At 37.6% G+C, this 23,109-nt stretch overlaps 1 protein-coding gene across 2 annotated transcripts; it reads left to right on the top strand.

The window, feature by feature from the left end:
• The first annotated feature begins 2,703 nt into the window (after positions 1 to 2,703).
• Positions 2,704 to 23,086, top strand: LOC108672129 (thiosulfate sulfurtransferase/rhodanese-like domain-containing protein 3). 2 transcript variants are annotated; one of them, XM_018159755.2, is made up of 4 exons: positions 2,704 to 2,910; positions 10,718 to 10,939; positions 20,933 to 21,095; positions 21,652 to 23,086. In XM_018159755.2, the coding sequence occupies exons 1-4, from the start codon at positions 2,847 to 2,849 to the stop codon at positions 21,815 to 21,817; spliced, it is 615 nt and encodes a 204-aa protein (XP_018015244.1). In that variant the 5' UTR covers positions 2,704 to 2,846; the 3' UTR covers positions 21,818 to 23,086. The 2 variants fall into 2 exon arrangements, with proteins under 2 accessions (XP_018015244.1, XP_018015245.1); XM_018159756.2 differs by lacking the exon at positions 2,704 to 2,910 and adding an exon at positions 9,021 to 9,300.
• Positions 23,087 to 23,109: the final 23 nt, after the last annotated feature.

Genomic DNA, 23,109 nt, shown 5'->3' with positions numbered 1-23,109 from the left:
ACCATTTTTATTGAGGATAATTGAGCCTTGCTGCCTTATGAGAACTTGAGAAGACTACCAGTATCATCACTATCATGGAATGGACACCAGCATTCAAGTGTGAAAAACATCTACCTTTAGAGCCGCGACTAGAGCTTTCCCTGCTTCCTGCAATTTCCGGAACCACAAGATTTCTGACAGATGAATTACCTCCTATATAATTGTTAAAACTAAAAGTGCCCAATCAGGCTGCAAGATTCCAATTGTATTACAAATTCATCACACTGGAGCCGTGTCATACAAGATTTCAGAAACAAGTAGGAAAATTTCAATCCTGCCACTGCCAGCATTGATATAGGTACCATAAAAGGGGGTGACTTGGAGTCATAGTGGCAAAGAAGAATGTATTTTTATTTAAGGGTCAACATTGGTTTTCTGAGCAAGAATTAAGCCTATGCTCTGCAAAAATTTTGAAATGATAATTTTAAATGGCAATTGTGCTACAACATTGAATAAAATAGATAGTCTAAACACTTTTAACCTTTTATCACTTATCAGACCATGAATGATTATGATTACTGATGTTCAAAGGGGCAAGGGCTGACCGCTGACGGCTGACACACGTCAAACCAGTTGAAGTCTTGGATCATTGATCATGATGGGGTGACTAGCTAAGTGAGTAAAGTGACTTCACTGACTTGGACCCCGATTGGACATTGGAAATAATTAAGGTACTGAACAGACGTAGTCTAAGTACCTAACAATTCTCATGGAATTGCAAAGGAGAGGAGTTGCATGGTGCAACTGCTTTCCTGAGCAATTCTGTGAGAATTGTTACTTAGAGTACAAACTGTACAATCAGTACAATACGTCTGTATGGTCTGTACTGTTCAGTGTTCATTACCATTTTATGACACAAATAGGCTAGTCAGTCACATAGTAAATATATAAAATACATCTATTGATAGCATTTACAGGTTAATGAAGTTATGTCCATCATTGTCATGGTCTCCGTCCTGTCATCTCATGGTATGATCTATGTCCTATGATGGTACTTCAATAGCCAGGCCCATCAGAACAATTTTTCAAGGGCAAGCCATTAAATTTTGAATTAAGGAAAGAACATTTTTTTCTTGAATGTCAAAATGGTTAGCGTCGCCCTGTCAAATGTCAATAGGCTAGTCCAAGTTTCCAACACATACTGTTTTATGGTACATAACATAAGATATTAAAATTTTGAAAAATGTCAAGGAATTAGTAAAAATGGACCAGACTAATCATGGCAGTGATCAGTGTGATGCCAGATCATGCCACCATCATACGATGGGAGCCTGGGAGGCGGGAGCCGGGGAGCCTGGGAGGATGGGTAAAAACGATGCAGTCATGCCAAGAGGCATTCTTCTTCTTCTTCTCCGGGTGTCCACGCTGGGTGGACTTAAAGCCACAGGACAACCGCAAGGATGACCGTTGGGCCTGTCTCCACTTTGTTTTCTCCGTTTGTTTTTTCCCATCGTGTCCAGCTCAGGCAGCCCTGCAAGGCTGACACGGGGCAACCGCCCTTCAACGGATTACGAAAAATAATAATAATAGTATTTATAGGTATAAATAATGCTGAGAAATAATTACAATTTTGCAGTGGAGAAGAGTAAGTCAGTTGCCTTTCCTTTGTTCAGGAGTCAGGACACAGACAGCGATCACAAACAGCGACGACAAAGAAGGGCTCCATCGGTCAATTCCATCGATCAATCTTCTTCTTCTTCTTTTCCGGATGTCCACGCTGGGTGGACTTAAAGCCACAGGACAACCGCAAGGATGACCGTGGGGCCTTCGATCAATCGTTCGCCACTTCAGCGACTTGGCGTCCGCGTCTTCAGCTTTCAAGTGTTACCCGTATTGTAATGTAAACTCTATACTAGTAACTAGTATATAGTGATGTAACTTTACCGCTAAAAATTATCACGACTTGATACTTAAAGCTGAGTTCGTCTTTGTAATTATGTATACAAAACAATAACTGAATACATTCGAGTTACTGTCACTAAATGATACAGGGCACCCGGCACAGGTCCAGGGTTTACAGCCTAGCCTAACGGCAAATTACACAGCCACAGGCTACCCGCTACCGTTACCGTAGGCGTAGCCGCGTAGGGCCTCCGAATTCGATGGGCAGACACCAGGAATAGTCTAATGCTCTGCCTATATGCAAGTAATCTTCAAAATAGTAACATAAAAAGAATATTATATAAACTAACCACATTTTCCAAAATATATAGAGTAATGATCGCATCCGTGCCTAATCATATTGCCTTGATTTCAATGATTACGGTACCTGTGAAAGATGAGTTATATGAAGAGAGATCAAACAATGTTAACTACCGGTAACACCTTTTTAAAAATCGCTTTATTGATGTTGATATTTAGGCTAAAATTGAAATTTTGCAAACTATCTTTGAAATTATTTAATATGAATTTACTGTGGCCTATTAATGTGTTTTGTTTATTAAGGTTTTGTTTGTCTTTTCTCGTATTCTCTCACACTTATGCTCTTAATTTCCCCGAAATTTTCTGTTGAAAAAAAAAGTTCAACTAACGCTTTAGAAGCAAAATTGCAATGTTCTCCAAATATACTACAGTTTGCGCTCAGATACTTTCTTTTGAATATAGAATGAACAAGAATTTTCTTTTCAAGGTCATCAGTCAGTGGGTACACGTTTCAGCAATAAGAGGCAGGCTACGTCGGTTGTATAGACGCTCACTTATATGCCAAATCGCCGCGAAGACGCAATACTGTAGTCTGCTTAAATAAAATATCCTACCTTCTCTAAAACTTGCTTCGAATTTAATTAGATATTTCAAAACAAACTCTAATGGCATTGAGGCATGTTGGTAGGCTAAGCACTCAACTCGCTGCTTGGACCACAACGAAGTTAGGTAAGTTTGGAATTGGTGCAGTGTATTACTATTAGTTCCACTTCCATAATACCTGAATCATTTTTAACTAATTCCACTGTTCTTTGCATTTTCTTGTACCTTTTTTCTTTCGTTATTGTTTTATTATCTATTTATTATTATTTTTTTTTTGCTCTGCCAGTCTGCCAACTGCCATCATGAGTGCCATGAGGCATGACGACTTGGCCTTTGCTTATGGGCTATGGCCATGGCCAATGAGCTGTGGATGGTCCTGCTCACTCCTGCCCAGTGCCCATGCAGCCATGAGGCCATGCTCATGTCAATATGCTTTATTATCATGATTATTATGCAATGCTAACTGCTAACTTGCTAAGTTATTATTAAATATGTTATGCCAGATTGCAGACTTGCAGTATGGAGCCAGAGCTGTGCCGCCTGTGCCGCTGTGCGGCATGTACGCTTAGCAAATTGAAAGTGACAATTAAAATTGATGTAACTATATGTTGCCAGACAAGAACTTGAGAATTCTAGTTTGACTAAAAAACTAAAAAAAGTCTCCCTTCAAAGCCACATATACTAATAACTATATAAGGTCAATTTGAAATAAGGAGCTAAAGTAAAGGAGGCACCAAAGTCACATACCTAATTTGGTTCACTTTAGGCCAGGGATAATATTTGTTATTGGACAAATGTGCTTAATAAACTAGCAAGGTTGGTGATTTTTTTTATTTTTTTTAAATCAAGAAAAATAAAAAATCAATGAATTTTTTTTATTTTTATACGATTTTTTTTATTTATTTCATTTTTTTATTTTTTCAGTTTTTTGGTCTTTTTGAAAGATTGTTTTTTATGTTGCAAATTTGCAATTAGCCTACTAACAATAACAGTATGTGGATCATAATGAATGGCTAAAAAGGGTACTTATTGCCTTCAATAATGACCAACAGGCCAAGGTGGTGTTTACCACGTAGGGATTTTGGTATTACTTTAGATTAAGTGCATCCAAAAAAAGGATGTTTTTTTTAATTATATGTTTTTTGGGGTTTAGATAAAGAATCTGAAATACGTTTTTGGCGGTCGGCATCGGAAAACCAATTTTTTCCAATTTTTATATATATTTTCTATAGAAAACAACAATGGCTGACCCAGGGGTTTTAGGGAGGGGGACATACCTCTAATTCGTCAAAAAAAAATCAGGCAAAAATTGGCAAAATCGGCAAAAAATTGGAAAAAATCCGAAAATTTGTTTTGACTGGAAATGATCTATATCGATCTGGGAATGACTGTAAACCTATGTAAAACCCAAAAATCGTGCTAGGTTAGGTTAGGTTTCCCCCTCCCCCTAAAACCCCCAGTTCCCCATGGGTCCCCCATTGTTTTCTATAGAAAATATATAAAAATCGAAGAAAATTGGTTTTTTGATGCCGACCACCAAAAATGGATTTCAGATTCTTTATCTACACCCCAAAAAATATATAATTAAAAAAATACCCTTTTTTTGGATGCACTTAATCTAAATTATTACCGGGATTTTTGGGTAAACAATTATTGATAAGTCTATTCATTAGCTTTGTAATGTTTGTATGGAGCAAAGTAACAAGCTAAATATTGACCATTTAACTGGCTTCAATATACAAAAACACTTCAGGAATGCAGATCTTCTAAACATTGAAGAGTCACACAACAGAGACTGAGATTGGTAGCTGATAGCACAGTGCACAGCACTATCAATAAATCTACTAGTTTTATGTCCTATAAATCTACCAGACTCTACACTCTAAACACACCAACTAGTAGTGACTGAGTGACTGACTGCACTGTTCTAATTTAATTAAGACCAATAAACCAATACTAAACATAAACTGAACAATAACCAAACAAACCTCAAACGACTTGAAACGAGACTTAAGAGAAAAGCTAACACTGTTTGAAATAAACATGTGCATAATTCAAACATTTTATTTCCATTCACTGAATTTAATTATTTTATATATAGTTTTATAATTGTAATTGTTTTGTTTCTAGTTTTAAATTCACATATTTAAAGATTGAAATTAAATATTTTAATTAGAATACTCGTATTAGGGTGAAAAATCTTTCTAATTGCCTAAAAAGGTCAATCCAATCTCAACCTCTCAATATACAGGGTGGGGCAGTACTGATTGAGCAGTTTTGAGGCAAAATAAAAGAGTAATGGAGGTACATAAAGAAGAAAGTTTATGTAGAGGTTAGCATAGCATACCATTTAGAATACTTATGTTTTGAGAAAAATATCTGGAAGATGGGGGCTGTTAGCTGCAACACACTGTTGGAGTTGTTCTTGGAGGAGGGAGTAACCGTGACAGTGAATTCTGATTGCTATGCTGCAATGTTGCAAAATTTCTTGCAGCCCAGGATGGAAAACGTTTTTGAAAATGAAGCATTGGGAGACATGTGGTTCCGGCAGGATGCGGATACAGCTCACACAGCCTGAATGTCACTCAATGTTTTGAAATGCATGTCTTGGACTCTGAGGGGTGATTTTGATTTACAGTGGCCTTCGAGGTCACCTGATTTGAGCATTTGAAATTTCTTTCTTTGGGGACATCTAAAAGAAAGGGTGTTCAGAAGTTGCCCTCACACCCTACCACAGCTATGAGGACAGATTATATTGCAGCAGAGGTTATGGCCATACCTCGCCATATGTGTGAACGTGCTGTAGGAAACGTCTGAGAATGACGCCAACAGTGTGATGCAGCTAACAGACACCATCTTCCTGATATTGTTTTCAAAACATAAGTATTTTAAATGGTATGTTACCTCCATTACTCTTTTATTTTGCCTCAAAACTGCTCAATCAATTCTGCCCCACCCTGTATAAGCTAGCTAACACATTTAAATTGTATATTGTAATCAAAATATAACAAATAGTCAAATAGTTAAAGACTACTTATAGCCTTATAAGAATTAGCTAAGCTGCTAGCTATGTACAATATTTTGAAAATAAATTTTCTGTATTTTGTTCAGATAGTTGACCATCTGGCCAATCTGGCCATCAGGCCAATCATTTGGTAGCATGAATTACGGTAATTGTAATTCCTGCATCAACAAAGAATGAGTGCTGCTGTATATGTGTACTGGTACATAAATGCTCAATATTGCTGTCAAATACTTTGCTTTACTCACAAAAATTACACTGTGAATCATGGATGTGATGTTTAAGTAAAGGTGTGCAATACATTGCACAAAACATTTCTGGAGATGTGCAATTGCTGTAAAACAAATACATATGCTAGTAATATTGTATTTTTAGTGTTCTCAAATTGTTTGCAAAGAATTTTGAACTATGTGTCTTAATTTATGTGTTATCATTATGAAGAATTAACTCATTTTTTGTAGCTTTCTCTATGTCTAAACAAGGTTCCATGTTTACTAAATGTGTCAATGAGTTTCATGCACATAACATTTTAAGAATTCATATCATCACTTTATCTATGCCAACTTTGAATACTAGCTTCTTTGCAATTTGCTCATACTTCATATATGTTCTGAGTGTTATGTAAATAAGATTTCAGTGCTGATTGAATATCTACATAGGTACACTATTATTTTATATATTTTTTTAAATATTAGGCATCATTGAGATTTATTGAGGTGGTAGAGTGGCCTCAATTTTGTTTTTGTGCTTTGTTATTCATATTTCCTGCTCTCATATATCACTTGATTTGTAAAATTTTTCATCATGGAGAACCCATTTATTGGTCTTTAAACTGATAGTCTTGCTAAGCTTGTTATCAGCTTTATCTTATAGAATTTCCTACACAGAGGCTTATTCACCTCCCGTCATTCAAGTTTTGAATGGGCATAAACTTTCTTTTCAATATATGATAATTAGCTGCAGCGATATCTATATAATGGCCTGTCTCAGTTAATTATGTAAATCATCTGATTATAATGACAAGATTATCCATTATTGCAAACCATTTGTCAATAGATTAATTTCATGACAATACAAGCCATTGTAATTTATCATCCTACGTATTGAGTTTCCTGTATAACAAAGAAAAAGAACGATGTATGCCTGGAACGTGCATGGTTGACTTATACTAGTTCAACCATGGGAACGTACGTCTTGAAAAGATTATATTTTGCAAAATGTTTTCGCGACTCCTGACTTGGCTAGGCGCCTGAGGCATCTTCGCCGCGACAAGCACTGCCGGGAACGGGTTTCGGTTTTACACAACTGCGTAGTAGACTCGTGTAATTATTTCTTAATGGTTCATTGAAGCTAGGATTAAATTTGAATTCAATAGCTGCCCCTTATTCTTTGTCGTTGTATGAAGAGGAGCGCACTGTAGAATAAACCTTGTTATTGTGCTTACACTAGAGAATATACAATGTACGACTATTTAATCAAATCATTTTAAATTGTATTTTATGCTTGCTATAATAGCATAGTTCATAATTTGAACATGCTATTATGATGCCAATGTTTTCATTAGTTAAGATAGATGATTGGAAGTCTGTAAATCATTAGATCATGCTCTCCATTTGGTCTTAAGTGCAATCTATCGAAATATTTATTTTCACATAGTTTTCCAGTACAATCGAGAATTTTTCGTCAGTTTGTAAGGTTTCCATTAACGTATAAGCTAGCGAAGAGCATGCGCAATGGTTCCTTCGTTAATCTGTAGATGTTGGCCCATGCGTTTATAGCCATTGGTTTCATGTACGTGCCTTGCTTTTATTGAATTATATTTATTTTTTTGCGAACTAGTCGCCGTGTCGGCAACTCCTAACCTGCGCAATGTTTTACTGGCTCTTCGCCAGTGCATGCTTCATGTTTATGCGTGCGTGCTGAACAACGGCCACAAGCGCCCGACGTGTGCGTGCTCAGTGTGGCGCCATGTGCGTATCTTCAGGTGCTCATGCGTGCGTCATCAAATTAGCGTTTTTTCGACGTTTTGGTTCGCCGTACATAAATTTTACTGATGTATCGTTAATACGTCTGGTAGCCGGTTTCAGACGTAACTTAATCTGCATAGTGATAGTTTTGTGCATATATATTTATTATAGTGAGATCTATTCCATTAACAACGTGGTAGCGTTCGATCTATTTATTTAAGCGTTTAGTATACATGTTGTCCATAATACCTTGGAATGAATAATTTTTATTAGTAGCATTAATATATCTATTATTAGTACTGTATGATAGATATACTAATGCCTAGTAGTAACACCGAATCCATATTCTATTCAAGGCGTTTATAGTATCGATGATTTTCTACATTGTATACGCATATCTGGTTTAGGTCTAAGTGCGCTTTGTTGATAAAGTGTTTATCGTATTGTAGATGCCATGTTTATTGAGTTATCTTTAATCTGTTGGTTTTTCGAGGAACCGTGTTCATGATTTATTGAGGCGTATATTGATTCTACTGCGCCGCTGGTAGTTGTGTCAATCATGTTTGAAATTCAATGAGAAACGCTGAAACGAAATCGGGCTTGAACAAAAACTGAAAACTATTTACTTATCAATATACGTATTATGAAGTTATTGAGTACGTTCATGTGTTTTTTTTAATATCAAAAGCCATCGACAAGTTCATCATTATAATCACAACCTAATTTGAAGTTTGATTAGCGAGTTTTTCTGTTGAATTATTTTATAGTTTTTCCTGTCTCAAAGATCTTCAGCCCGAAATATTATCGGCTTGTATAGATTTACAGCGCCTACGTCTCCAATTACACCTGATGACCTTGAGAGTAGGGCTAAGTTTCTGTTGTTGATGGTAGTTGCTTGGTTGCTGTGCATCACATGAGTATTAAACATTGGATCGTTAAAATCTTGCAGTATTTAATATTTACGCTGGAAGTAGTAATGTCTTCGCACTGAATTTAATATTATTGATGGATAGGATATACTACTTCGTTAATACGAGTTTAATTGGTGACTGGAAGGGTAATTAATCCTGAAGTTTCCGCTTTAATACATTTATTCAACGATTATTTGCGCTTTAAACTCTTCCGTTTTCGATGCTTAGCTTCCTGCATGTAGGCATGTGTACGTTAACAAGAGCGTGTGTGTGAAGGGGTGGTGAGTAGAAGGCGAGACAGCGTCGTGTACATATAAGAGGAGTGTGACGTACGGGCTACCTTCATTCCCCCGCGAGTAACTGTGTGCTAGTGACCGCTGCACTTGCTCTTCTTCAGACGTTTAATTACCATTATTTCTTACAAAAATTCTGAGTGTGAAAAATTCTTGCCTGAAATTCGTTTGATTCGATGAAGTTTTGAATCCTAGTGAACTGGATTTTTTGTCGCTATTTTCGCGCGAGTGTTGAGAAATTTCTTTCACGTTCATTGTTGTTTGATCGTCAATTTAAATGATTCGATCAGTCGTATCGCAGATACCTCGCATCTCGTCTGCCGGTGAGTTATGATCACTTGACTTGATATCAACAATCCTTTGGTCACTGAGTGTTGTGAAAAACAATTTTAAAACGGCAACTAAAGTGTTGAATATTCTAGGAAATAATCATCTTCTAGATCATTTGCGTAGAAAACGTTCAATAACAATGCCGAACTCTCCAAAGCTGTTTGCGAGAACTTCCTTTATAGATAACTTCACTTTTGATGATAAATATGCTGGCTGAATATCAACTTTCATTCTCAAAATAGTCGATACTGGTTGCATAGCGCCAAATTCGAAATTAAATGGGATTATTTTGCCAGTAATCTAAAAGACTTGTGGAAAAGTCGAAAATCCCAATCACGATGCTAGCCATTAAGGTATCTTGTGTTAACAAGAGTTAACTATAACCCAAAAACCGTGTTCTTTCTCCAGCAAACCGAACTGTGCTAAGAATAACTCGATAACTGCGCTGAACTGAAGTGAGACACGGAGGTAATTTTGTAGTCAGCTGACGTTCATTACCTCTGGCGACGGTCTTAGTCTTGACGATCGAAAGTTGGTCGGCTTGCCAGTTGAAACCCTCAAGTAGCTACAAGTTCATTGAACAATAGCCGCACTTTCAAAAATTGTTAAGAGTTCGTTACTGTATCTGCCTATCATTGACGGGTTTTCAAGCTAATCCAACCAAGCAAAGACGTAAAATCACAGTCATATATTACTTGATCGATTTTAGATAGTAAGGAGCCGGTTTATAAACAGGCCATTCGAGAATGACGTCTGTAACAAGTTTGCGTTGCCGCTGATTTCTATTTTGCGCGATTGTTATCAAATATTGAGAAAGTTCACTGGTTGTTCATTATAAATTTGATGTATCGGAGAAAACTAGCAGCTTTTTTAACCCTTCATCCTCATATTCTCAAGTCTTTAATTTTCCTTTGGGTTAACATTTTCATCTCTCCTTTCATGTCGTAAGATGATTTTTCCATCGCCATACGCTCTACATATAATTTTATTCGCACCATCCTCATCTTTTCATCAAAGAAAGTTGCCTCCTCTTCGCAATTCTGTTTTTGCCAATATCCTCTTGGTAACTCAGTTTTTTTGTTAGTTTGTCAATATCCTCTTAACGATTCCGTTTTTGTCAATATCCTCTTAGCAATTGTTTTTTGTCAATATCCTCTTAGCAATTCTGTTTTTGTCAATATCCTCTTAGCAATTCTGTTTTCGTCAATATCCTCTTGGCAATTCTGTCTTTGCTAATATCCTCTTCGTTATTCTGTTTTTGTCAATATCCTCTTCGTATTTTTTTGCCAATATCCTCTTAATGATTCTGTTTTGTCAACTATCCTCTTAGCAATTCTGTTTTTTGCCAGTATCATCTTCGTGATTCTGTATTTGTAAACTTTACTAATTAATATTCGCTACTCCGAACAGCGGCGGGCACCGCAAGCCATGGCAGTCGCGCGTTCTCGGTGGCCGGCAACCTGGGCTCGTCTCACCAGCAGCAGCAGCAACGTCCCGTCAACCGCAGGCTGGAAGTCGACTTCCAGGAGCTGTCACTGATGCTCTGCCTGCAGGACGTTACTCTCATCGACGTGCGCCAGCCTGCCGAGCTCGTATCCCAGGAACAGATCCCAGGCTCCCTACACATCCCTCGTGAGTAGCGGCATTTCCTTCATATTCTTCGTGGGTAGCGGTATTTCCTTCATATCCCTCGTGAGTAGCGGTATTTCCTTCATATCCCTCGTGAGTAGCGGTATTTCCTTCACATCCCTCGTGAGTAGCGGTATTTCCTTCACATCCCTCGTGTATTTATGTAGCCACAATTTGAATTAGTTTATAGTTACATTTGAAATGACAAAAAATAACATAAGCATTCAATCTTGCGTACTTTGCAGGTATTCACGTGACTATGAATAATCAATTTGAATCAATAGTGATTTATTAATTCTCCAAGAACCACGCTTTTTGTTGCTTGTTTATGGACGCTTCACTTGTATATGGACGCTTGGACGCTTCACCGTGTAATTTTGTATTCATTTCAGTATTCATGTATTTTTAATATGCAATGGAAAATTTGAGTAATTCAATATAGTCTTGAGTAGCAGTTGCTTCGCGATGTTATCTTTCTACGACGCAATTTCCGTCTTCTTAATCATGTTCGAAGTATGCAGCGTTTCAGGCATTTAAAAGTAGCTCGTTCTCAATGACCTTCAAGAGGGGCTTGTGTTTTGTTCCACTTTCTAAGCGTGTTGGCGCCACGGCGCATCGTCTGTCCATAATTGTGCTGTTCCTGATACCTTTGTATAAACTAACCTAAATAGACCTGAAACTCGAGGTAATTTATTATTTACTTATTTATTTTTTAAAAGTTCCCTTCTCGATTTCGTGGAAGTTGAGTTATCTAGTACTATTCTAAATCTTTTTATCGAAAGAGTTTAAGTAAAAAACTCTAGGTTTGGATTCCAAAATCAATTTTCATTTTGGGTTTGTTTTAGGAGAGAAGCCTTCGTAAAATATTTTATTAATTCTATCTTTGGCTCATAAGATAATAAATATACCGAGAAAACGAGACTGTGTCGTTCTCTTTACTTTAGAAGCGAATTCCAAGATCATTCTGGAGCTCAAATCGATCGAAAATCACCAAAACAAATTTAAATGAAAGAGCACTGCTATCTCAGTTCATAAAGTTTAAAAGAAGCTTTCAGGAAGATCCATGCTACCTGCTTCTCTCTCACCTCGTATGATGTGCGTGTGTCTCGAGTGTCAGTAACAGGCAAGTGCTTGTTTGATAATCAAGATTTTAATGTCAAATGATGCTCTTTGGTTCACGCTGTTGCTGCATGTTAAACGACTCACAGGCTTGCATGAATATTTTTGCGAAATTTACGCGTCTTTCCTTCTAACCATTCATGCTGTTCATTCGAGTTTTTTGTTTGAATTTTCGGTTCGTGTTTTCTCATGATTGTTGGCCGCACATTTTCATAGATCCTCTTTCTATCTTTTATTAAGGAAAATTGAACAAATTTTTGCAGTCAATTATGTAGACAAAAGATTTAGTTCCTCATAAAATTCCATTATAGGTTGCGAGCTAAGTAGATATTGTAAGTTTTAAACACATGCAATTTTCTGTGCTTTCGTTTTTCTTTAAATGGAAGGAGCGTCATGTATTGTGGTTTGTTTGAGGATAAAGTAGTTCATTACTCATAGCGTAACATATGTTTTGGTTAGTGCAATGCTTGCAGAGCTCTGCTTGCGACAAGTTCTCTGGATGTCGTCACTTAAAACATGAGTGTCATTGGTCATTTTCTCTGACGTTCTTTCCCGTTGGTCTAGTATTTAATGACATGACGTATCCGTTTTCTCGAAGCAAATTGATACTCTTTTCCAATAAAAGGTAGTAGTGATTTAGAAATGAAATAGGTCCAATGTTGTAAATTACAAAAAATAAGATAACTATTACCACTCATATATGTTCTTGATAAAAATTTCCTGTTTGTTATTAATGAAAACTCCCGATCTGAGCTTCTGTGTAATGAAGCATCACGTCTACGCCTAACTACCGTTGTATCAAGGCCACTTGCGTATCACACTCCCTTCCGTGCTGAAGTCGTCAATAACGGCGGGAACACAGCCATGATATTTTTAGCATGTCTGATATGTCTAGGGCAAATGTTTCGGTGTATATGGCTACTCATTTAAAGCGGCTTACTTTTGATGTCACATGACTTATTCATAGATATTAATCATAACATAAAATGCGATGTCCACTGCGCCGATAAAATTGGCTGGCAACTCTGAGATGTCAAGGGAGACATTTTCCGGTCTTCATGGCTTGCTGACGTTTGATGTAATATGACTGATTCATAGAGATTATAACGTGATATGCACTGAAGTGCGATTAATTTCTTGTACTTTAGCTTCCCATTGTGTGATTACGCCTAATCGCTATCGCTTTAACAATACATATGTCACTACTTCTGTAAGAAAGACGAAAACTACGAATGTCTTTGTTCAAAGTCACGAGATATTCATGAATTTATTGCGTTCAACAATGCGAGCTTAGGTCCTACAACGCAGTATCATTTGACTTTCGTTTGTTCGCGTTCAAACAAACTTAGCTAAATTCTTGGCAAGCAACGCTGCTAGGGCACCTACACCGCGTCAAGTGACAGCGGGACGCTGCTGTGTGTCGAGTCATATGAAGTCTCCCTGAACAGAATTGCTTCGTAGTTACGGGATGACGAAGCAGTTTGAAAGAAGATGCACACAATCTTGTTTGATGCTGAATAACAACTTGTTTTATCTGTTATACTTACTGGTTTATCTACTCTCAATTAGTCAAGAGGATAAGTCGACTGTAATTTTTTGTTTTTGGTTATGATCAATCAATCGTGCACTTGCTTCTGAGTTTTAGATCTTTGGGCTTATCGATGAACATTTTTCTATAGAAACGGATGCTAATGCGCATAAACTAATTTTTGTGGAATCATCTCTTTTTAAGTAGTTTGCATGTGCTTTTTTTCACCAGCATAGTGTATGTAGGCAAATCAAAACGTCTTTACCAACATTTTTCTCGAAAATTTCCGTCTAAATCAGCATGAAAATGGATGAATTCCGTACCTCTTTGCTGTTAACGTCTTGGATATTTGCCTTAGTTTATTAGTGCGTAATCACAATTTAATCATGAAACTAATAACCGTAAAATTTGCCCATCAAATTGCATTCGAATGAGTAAATTTTCCTTACAATCGTCAACGTAAGTCGTGCAATCTTGCTGTCAAATGCATTATCTCGACCTGTTTATACTTGTTGCATGTGTTCACGTGTTATCTTGGTTTCGTTGCTGCTTAATCGTTTTGAAGAGATAAAATGACACTTAGAGCCAAGCATACAACTTGAAGGTCATCTGCTTTGGTGCATGCTTCGGCGCCGTTGCGGCAGACCAATAACTGACGTGCATCTGAAGGCGGGGATTGAAGCGACCAATAGGAAGGCCGTTGCTCAATGCCAATACCTTATTATCCAAGTTTGGCTGCCTGACGGTAGCCTACACGTCTTCGCTCTGCCTGTCTTGTCTGGTCCCACTTTTTGCACTGGGATTTCGCCACANCTTTTCAAATCTTTCTATTGTGTTATGTAGCCTCAGTATTAGGCCTTTAATGCCCATTGACAAAATTTTTCTATGTCAAATAGTTTTCGAGTTGTGGGGGTTTTTGTAAAAAAAACGAAAAGTGGTCTAAGTTACCCCGCCGGTCTAAGTTACCCCATTTTACGGTACCATATAATAATAAGGCCAATTTGAAATAAAGAGGCACTAAAGTCACATAATTTGGTTCAGTTTGAGGATAATATTTGTTATTGGACAAATGTGCTTTATAATCTAGTGTGAGAAATATTTTTAAGCACCAAAAACATTGTGCTACAGTTACAGTAATGCTAAATAGTAAATACTAATAGTAATGGCCTATTAGCCATTATTTTTTGACTTTTTGAGTAATATGCAGTATATTGAGAGTATTGATGGCATCACAAGACACAAGGCATCATAACTTATGATTCAAATGATTCAAAAGAATGCAATGTATAATAATGTATATGTAATATAGGTATGCATTATGCATATGTACCTATACTTAGAAAGTTTTTTATGGAACTGAGGTATTACCTTATGCAGTATAACTATGAACTTTATAACTGTAATAAATGTAGAACAAGAATTTAGTCAATATAAATCAATTATCAATGCATAAATTTTGAAATAATTTACTAGTGGCATTATGTATTTTGGAAACAAATTTGGTGTATTTTGTTCAGATAGTTGATTTGACATAAGAAAAATCCTGCTAATTGGAAACTTCTTCACAATGCGCCAATTATTTGGTAGCATGAATTAATTGTAATTCCTGCATCAATAAAGACTGGAAATGAATGCTGCTCTATGTGTAAACTGGTACGTAAATTCTCAATATTGCTGTCAAATACTTTGCTTTATTCGCAAAATTATAGGTACCCTGTGGATGTGATGTTTAAGTGAAGGTGTGCAATACATTGTCTGTGGATTCAGCCAATCAAATTTGCACCACAACCCTCATATCACACAATCAACACAAAATATGTTGACTCTGTTTAAAATTTATTTGATCATGCTAGACACTAAACGAAAAATCAAATGAATCTCAAGGCTATTGCATTGGAGGACTAAGGCTATCAGCACGAGACGTTGCAGCGGAAGAAACTCATCTCAACCAAGAAAGTTGTCTGGTGCATTCTAACCAGTTTACTAACATAAATATTGTATTTAAACACAACTCTACCTGAAAGAATAACTTACTTTCAAGACACACATCAGTACATGTAGTAGCCCAAATACACCAAATAGTACATACACTTTCAAAAATATTCAGCATAATACAGCCTAGTGCAACAGATTCTAGAAGCATGAGTATTGTTAAAGCATGTCCCTGCCCTTGGGTCCAGCCCTATTCTCATCACACGAACCATCTTCGCCTTTGAGGTGCTCAGCGACGATGGTAGCCTCGTGCTCGGTGTAGTGCGGCACCGGGGGAGGTGAAGGTGGCCGCAGTCGCTCAGCCTCAACGCGCTCTCTGTGTCGCTGCTCCCGCTGCAGGGCGCGCTGACGGCACTCCCACTCGTACCTATACAACACATCAATGTTATTATCTATGAATAATAGAGATAAGGTGAACACTCCCACTCGTACCTATACAACACATCAATGTGATTATGTATAATAGAGTTAAGGTGAACACTCCCACTCGTACCTATACAACACATTAATGTTATTATCTATGAGTACGGTAATAGAGATAAGGTGAACACTCCCACTCGTACCTATACAACACATCAATGTGATTATCTATGAATATTATAGAGATAAGGTTAACACTCCCACTTGTACCTATACAACACAGATCGATGTAAATATCTATGAATAATAGAGATGAGGTAACACTCCCATTTGTACCTATACAACACATCAATGTAATTATCTATGAGTAATAGAGATAAGATGAACACTCCCACTCATATTTGGACAACACACCAACGTTATTATTTATGTATAAATAAATAATAGGGACAATGTAGTAACTCTCTTGTACCTCCACTCCCGCAGCACATTCTGGACGGTACTGAATCTTCTTTTGCACGTTTTTTGAGCTATCTTTTATAATACAATATACATATAATAAATAATTTTGTGCTATCTTTCAAAGTTTTAACATATAATTTACACGAGCAGCGCCGAAGTAACAGACATCACTTGCTAACTATTGCCCATTGAAATGACATTTTCAATTTGAATATAGATTTTTTGTTCGGTCAAACCTTATCCAATCATTTCAATCATAAGTGATAATTAAAAAATTAAACTCACTCGTTAACCAAACAAAATTTGTTTGCTATTGTATCTAAATAAAAAGATTTTCTAGACGCGTGATGATCACCAGAAACGGAGCATGTTCCGCCAGTTGCCGTCAACTTTTCATCTAAAATCATTACCAAACAAAGAAAACCGCGTCTTCTTGCGAGTTACAGTCAAGTTTTTATCAAATGTCATTAACAAATTCAAGTTTCAACTCACAAATCATCTCGAGCCTGGGCGTAGTCAACGTGGAGGCGCCCAGTGTTGGCAGAATCAGTGCTGTTGTCGATACGCATGCGGTAACCTGTGATGAGCAATTCACATAAATACTGAAGGAGAATATATTTTAATGTAATATTCAACCTTAAGTTAGTTAGTTAGTTTAGTGACCCTATGATTACTAGCGCTTCAGCTGCTAAGCTATCTCGCGCCGAATGTCACGTTGGGCATTATGGGCTAAGAACATATTGTGTAAAGATCCTTCTAGCAGATCTTTAAGAATCGTGGAGGACAGTAACTGACACGCGGTTTCGTGATAGTTTTTAACCGGTTTCTGAAAATCAATACAAAAAAAACAGATAATAGAAAGTAACAAAGATAATGACAAAATTCATATTCATCAGTAAATCAAACTAATTATACAGCTAATAATCAAGTCTTACCAAATTACTGGAGGATCGGCATACTTAAACTATTCAGCTGACAGACAGATCGTTTCTAATCGAGTCCGTACAGGTAATATTTGTCTGTGCTCGTCGGCTTAGAAGTAACTAGGAATGTTGCGCTTTAACATATTGCATCACATGTATTCAGCGTTGAGCAGATCATATACAGTCGAACATGTTTATTGCTCTCAGGTACTCTACGAGGCGATCAACATTATAGCTACCGTGTTCTGGTTGGGCCAAAATACTTTTTAGGTGTGTGTCGGGGTCGTTTTGGCTTAGATGGGGGAAAAATTGCCATCGGGCCACACCAAATGATGGGCACTCACAGAGGACGTGGATTATGGTCTGGGGCACTAAGCAATCCATGCAATAAGGTGCAGGCATGCATTCCATGTGAGTAGCGGTATTTCCTTCACATCCCTCGTGAGTAGCGGTATTTCCTTCACATCCCTCGTGGGTAGCGGTATTTCCTTCATATCCCTCGTGAGTAGCGAGAATTCGTACAGGCACCATTTTAATTAGTTAATAGTTTAATTTATAATACGCATAAATAAGCGGCGGAGCTCGTATCCCTTCACATCCATCGTGAGTAGCGTTATTTCATACAGGCACCATTTTAATTAGTTTATACAAGTAGTTTAATTTATAATACGCTTAAATAAGCGGCTGAGCTCGTATCCCTTCACATCCCTCGTGAGTAGCGGTATTTCACACAGGCACCATTTTAATTAGTTTATAGTTACCTTGTAAATGACTACAAATAACATATGCATTCAATCTTGCGTACTTCACAAGTATTCTTGTGGCTGTATGAAAAATCAGTTTAAATCCATTGTGATGAATTAATTCTTCAAGAGCCACGTTTTTTCTTGTTTATGGATGCTTCACTTGTATTATGGCTGTCCCGTGTAATTTTGTATTCATTTCAGTATTCATGTATTTTTTCTTTCCTTTTTAAACATTCATGCTGTTCATTTGAGGTTTTGTTTACATTTTCGGTTCGTGTTTTCTTCATGATTGTTCGCGGCACATTTTCATAGATCTTCTTTCTATCTTTCATTAAAGAAAATTGAATAAATTTAGCAGTCAATGTATAGACAAAACATTTAGTTCCTTATAAAATTCCGTTAAAGTTTGCCAGCTACGTAGATATTCTAAGTTTACAGCACATGCAATTTTCTGTGCTTGCGTTTTTCTTTTAAATGGAAGGAGCGTCATGTATTGTGGTTTTGTTTGAGGATGAAGCAGTTCATTACTCTTGGCGTAACATATGTTTTGGTTAGTGCAATGCTTGCAGCTGCTTGCGACAACTTCTCTGGATGTCATCACTCAAAACATTAGGATTGTCATCGGTCATTTTCTCTGTAGTTCTTTCCCGTTCGTCTGGTATATAATGACATGACGTACATATCCGTTTTCTCGAAGGAAATTGATACCTACTCGTTTCAATTTGAAACGAGTATCAATTTGAAACTTTCAAATGATAGGTAGTACTAATGATTTAGAAAGGAAATAGGTCCAATGTTGTAAATTACGATAAATAAGATACCTAATATCACTCATATTTTCTTGATAAAAAAATACCTGTTTGTTATTCCTGGCCTGAGCTGTGTAATGAGGCATCACGTCTACGCCTAACTACCGTTGCATCAAGGCCACTTGCGTATCACACTCCCTTCCGCGCGTTAGTCATCAATAACGGCGGGAACACGGCCACGATATTTTTAGCATGGCTGATATGTCTAGGGGAAATATGTCGGTGTTTATGGCTACTCATTTAAAGTTACTTGCGTTTGATGTCACACGACTTATTCATAGAGATTAATCATAATATAATATGCGATGTCCACTGCGCATATAAGCTTGACAAGTCTGAGATGTCAAGGAGAAATTTTTCGGTCTTCATAGCTACCCGTTTGAAGCTGCTGACGTTTGATGTGATATGACTGATTCATAGAGATTATAACGTGATATGCACTGAACCGCGATTAATTTCAGCTTCCGATTGTGCGATTCCACGTAATCGCTATCGTTTTAAGAACAATACATATGTCACTACTCCAGTAAGAAAGATGAAAACTACGAATGTCTTGGTTCAAAGTCACGAGATGTTCATGAATTGATTGCGTTCAGCAATGCGAGCTTAGGCCCTACAACGCAGTATCAGCCGACTTTCGTTTGTTCGCGTTCAAACAAACTTAGCTAAATTCTTGGCAAGCAACGCTGCTAGGGCGCCTATATACACCGCGTCAAGTGACAGCGGGACGCTGCTGTGTGTCGAGTCATATGAAGTCTGCTGAACAGAATTGCTTCGTAGTTACGGGATGACGAAGCAGTTTGAAAGAAGATGCACACAATCTTGTTTGATGTTGAATAACAACTTGTTTTATCTGTTATACTTACTGGTTTATCTACTCTCAATTAGTCAAGAGGATAAGTCGACTGTAATTTTTTGTTTTTGGTTATGATCAATCAATCGTGCACTTGCTTCTGAGTTTTAGATCTTTGGGCTTATCGATGAACATTTTTCTATAGAAACGGATGCTAATGCGCATAAACTAATTTTTGTGGAATCATCTCTTTTTAAGTAGTTTGCATGTGCTTTTTTTCACCAGCATAGTGTATGTAGGCAAATCAAAACGTCTTTACCAACATTTTTCTCGAAAATTTCCGTCTAAATCAGCATGAAAATGGATGAATTCCTTACCTCTTTGCTGCTAACGTCTTGGATATTTGCCTTAGTTTATTGGTGCGTAATCACAATTTAATCATGAAACTAATAACCGTAAAATTTGCCCATCAAATTGCATTCGAATGAGTAAATTTTCCTTACAATCGTCAACGTAAGTCGTGCAATCTTGCTGTCAAATGCATTATCTCGACCTGTTTATACTTGTTGCATGTGTTCACGTGTTATCTTGGTTTCGTTGCTGCTTAATCGTTTTGAAGAGATAAAATGACACTTAGAGCCAAGCATACAACTTGAAGGTCATCTGCTTTGGTGCATGCTTCGGCGCCGTTGCGGCAGACCAATAACTGACGTGCATCTGAAGGCGGGGATTGAAGCGACCAATAGGAAGGCCGTTGCTCAATGCCAATACCTTATTATCCAAGTTTGGCTGCCTGACGGTAGCCTACACGTCTTCGCTCTGCCTGTCTTGTCTGGTCCCACTTTTTGCACTGGGATTTCGCCACATAAGTTTTGCATTCGGACTTTGGACTTGAAGTGGCCAACCTACCGTACTGTTCTTAACCTCAAACTTCATTTAAGAATCTTCCGTCAGTCTCGTCTGTACTTATAAAAAACTGGAAATTTTCTATGAAAAAATTTTTTTTAAGCCGTGTAATTTACGGATGATTTAGTAATAACATCTTAATCAATGATCGCCATATGCCAAGCATTCGTGAATGTAACTCAAAGATGTCGATTTCACATTTTCTCTCTACTACATCTTAGGTTTATTGTGCAGCTTCTTTTTATTCATTTTCCCTTACAGGTATGAACTTGGAATTTTTTTTGCAGTTGGATTGTGCAGCTTTTTGTCACAATTGTCTAACATTCTTATATGTATTAACTCAGAATTTTCTTTGCAGTTGGTAACTTGCGTGAGGCGTTTCAGCTGAGCAGCGAAGAGTGGCAGCAGAAGTACGGCGTTCCGAAGCCCGCGAAACACAACAAAGCGATCATCTTCTACGCCCGTGGTCCCATCGCCAGCAGTGCTGCTGTCGAGACGGCGCACAAGCTTGGATACACCAAGTGAGAGCTTTTCGTGGGTAGTGAACATGATAGTTTATTTCAGTCATGACTATATTATGCAGTGAGGAGAGAGCGACTAGCTTGTATGATTATTTGGAGGGGATTTTTATAAAACATTGGGTTATACGCTTCGGTGCGTTTTTTTTTTTGTTATTGCTAATAATTCGTTTTACAATGTAGTATTATGAATGTTTGTCTACGATTAAAACAGCTGTAATATATTAACTGAGGACAAAAAAGTTGTCCTTTTTATGCAGGAGCTAGGGATTCACTGCCAAACAGCCCATGCTATTGTTTTAAAAATATTTCCAATTTTACAAAATGAATGTGAAAATTTTCACGCAAACCATCCATCCGTTATTATTGGTCCATTCATCCTTGCTTTACAACAACTTGAGCGGTCCAACTGTATAAATTACAACGTGAAGGCGAAACCGGCGTTAATTACTTCGCCGTTCGTAAGCGATTCCCAAGTCTTGAAGTTAATTATTTGCCTAGTTACGGAAATATTTGTCTGTAACTGGAGAAATTGCATTAACAAACTATTATATTTCAGGTCTCGTCACTATTACGGCGGTTGGGAAGACTACTGTCTTAAAAACAACTTGCCGGTGACCAAACCTCGCAACTCAGACGCTGTCGAGACTGCCAAGACACTCGAAGACCCTCTTCAGCCGCACTACAACTACCACTACTACAACCCCGACCTACACTACCTGTAGAGTGTGTCCATTGCTGGTCATGACCTACCTAGTTTCTGGCTTCATTTACGCCCGTGGAGTAAACTAGTGTGAAGTAACTAATGTTGAAGTGAAGAGAGCATGATCAAGGAAAAGGTTGTGGAGGTCTTCACTGTCACTTATTTATATTATCCTAGAGTCGCCTTGATAGTTTTATCAAGGATTGTATGCGAAACGGTAGAAATGTATTTGTGATAACTTATACGGCGCATGACATTCTATCATTTTCAATGATAACTCGGGTCTTCTTTGAAGGTCTACAATGTTGACGTGTTCGGTGTCCACTAATAATACAAGTGTTGTTCGCCCTCGCTTCTTGGAGAAGTTAACAACAATTCAGCGATGAAAGCAACTTCCAACTTGCAATATTTCCCCTTTAAAACTAGTTTCATGATGTAAAATTGACCTGTTGCAGAGTAGGATTATCAAGGTTGAAAGAAACTCATCGATCTGTCGTAAGGGTGGGGACTTCTCAACTCATTATTCGGGAAATTTCTTTTTAAATGATCGCTCGATCATTTAGATAATCAGACAGTAGATTGCCTGTCTTGATTTGAATGAAATTACAAATGTCTAGCTGTTGCAGAAGTCCCCTACCTGCAAGTGAAAGTTTTCTACATTCATGCTTCCATGTGAATCATCCTGCTGTTTACCATCCGTAGATTTCACTGATGAACATGACATATATTTGTTCGCTAGTATCTGTGATCCATTACACTGCATATGCATCTTCTCTAGATTGTAATTTCTGGCTTGGATGATGCAAGTTTTTTGTCATAGTTGCATCCGTGTTCCATGTGCGCCTTGTAGTCAGAAGTAGCGCCTTGTAGTCAGACGGAGCTGCGCGGCATTTACTCAGGTGCTTTTTCTAGATAGAGCAACGTTTTGCTTTAGTTGCACCCCGTGCTATAAACCTGCCATTAAGTTAGGGTATTGGGTAGCTTCTACTATTATTAGGTTAGTTAGGCGATAAAAAATATGTGCCGATGATCTGTGATTAGGCTTATGAAAGGAACGGCAACGGGCATTTTCGTAGGAAGTTTTAGCAAGGAAACCGGAGAATATTGCTGATTAATTTCAGAATTAGCAGCATTAATTTATATGCTTGTTGGCCGATTGGAGTTTTGCATGTTGAAACATTCCGTTATGCTTTTTGTGACAGCAGCGGCATGCTCAATCAGCTAAAATTATTTTAACACATGAGTGTTACCAACGTTGTCACGTTTTTCTGTACAAAAAAGTGTAACGTTGCCCAGCTTTTTTGTATCCTATGG

Source organism: Hyalella azteca, unplaced genomic scaffold (assembly GCF_000764305.2).
Source record: "Hyalella azteca isolate HAZT.00-mixed unplaced genomic scaffold, Hazt_2.0.2 contig15782, whole genome shotgun sequence".
In the NCBI taxonomy this organism is placed as follows: Eukaryota; Metazoa; Arthropoda; class Malacostraca; order Amphipoda; family Hyalellidae; genus Hyalella; species Hyalella azteca.
The sequence above is the reverse complement of the archived record's forward strand: the minus strand, read 5'-3'. Positions and strand labels throughout refer to the sequence as shown.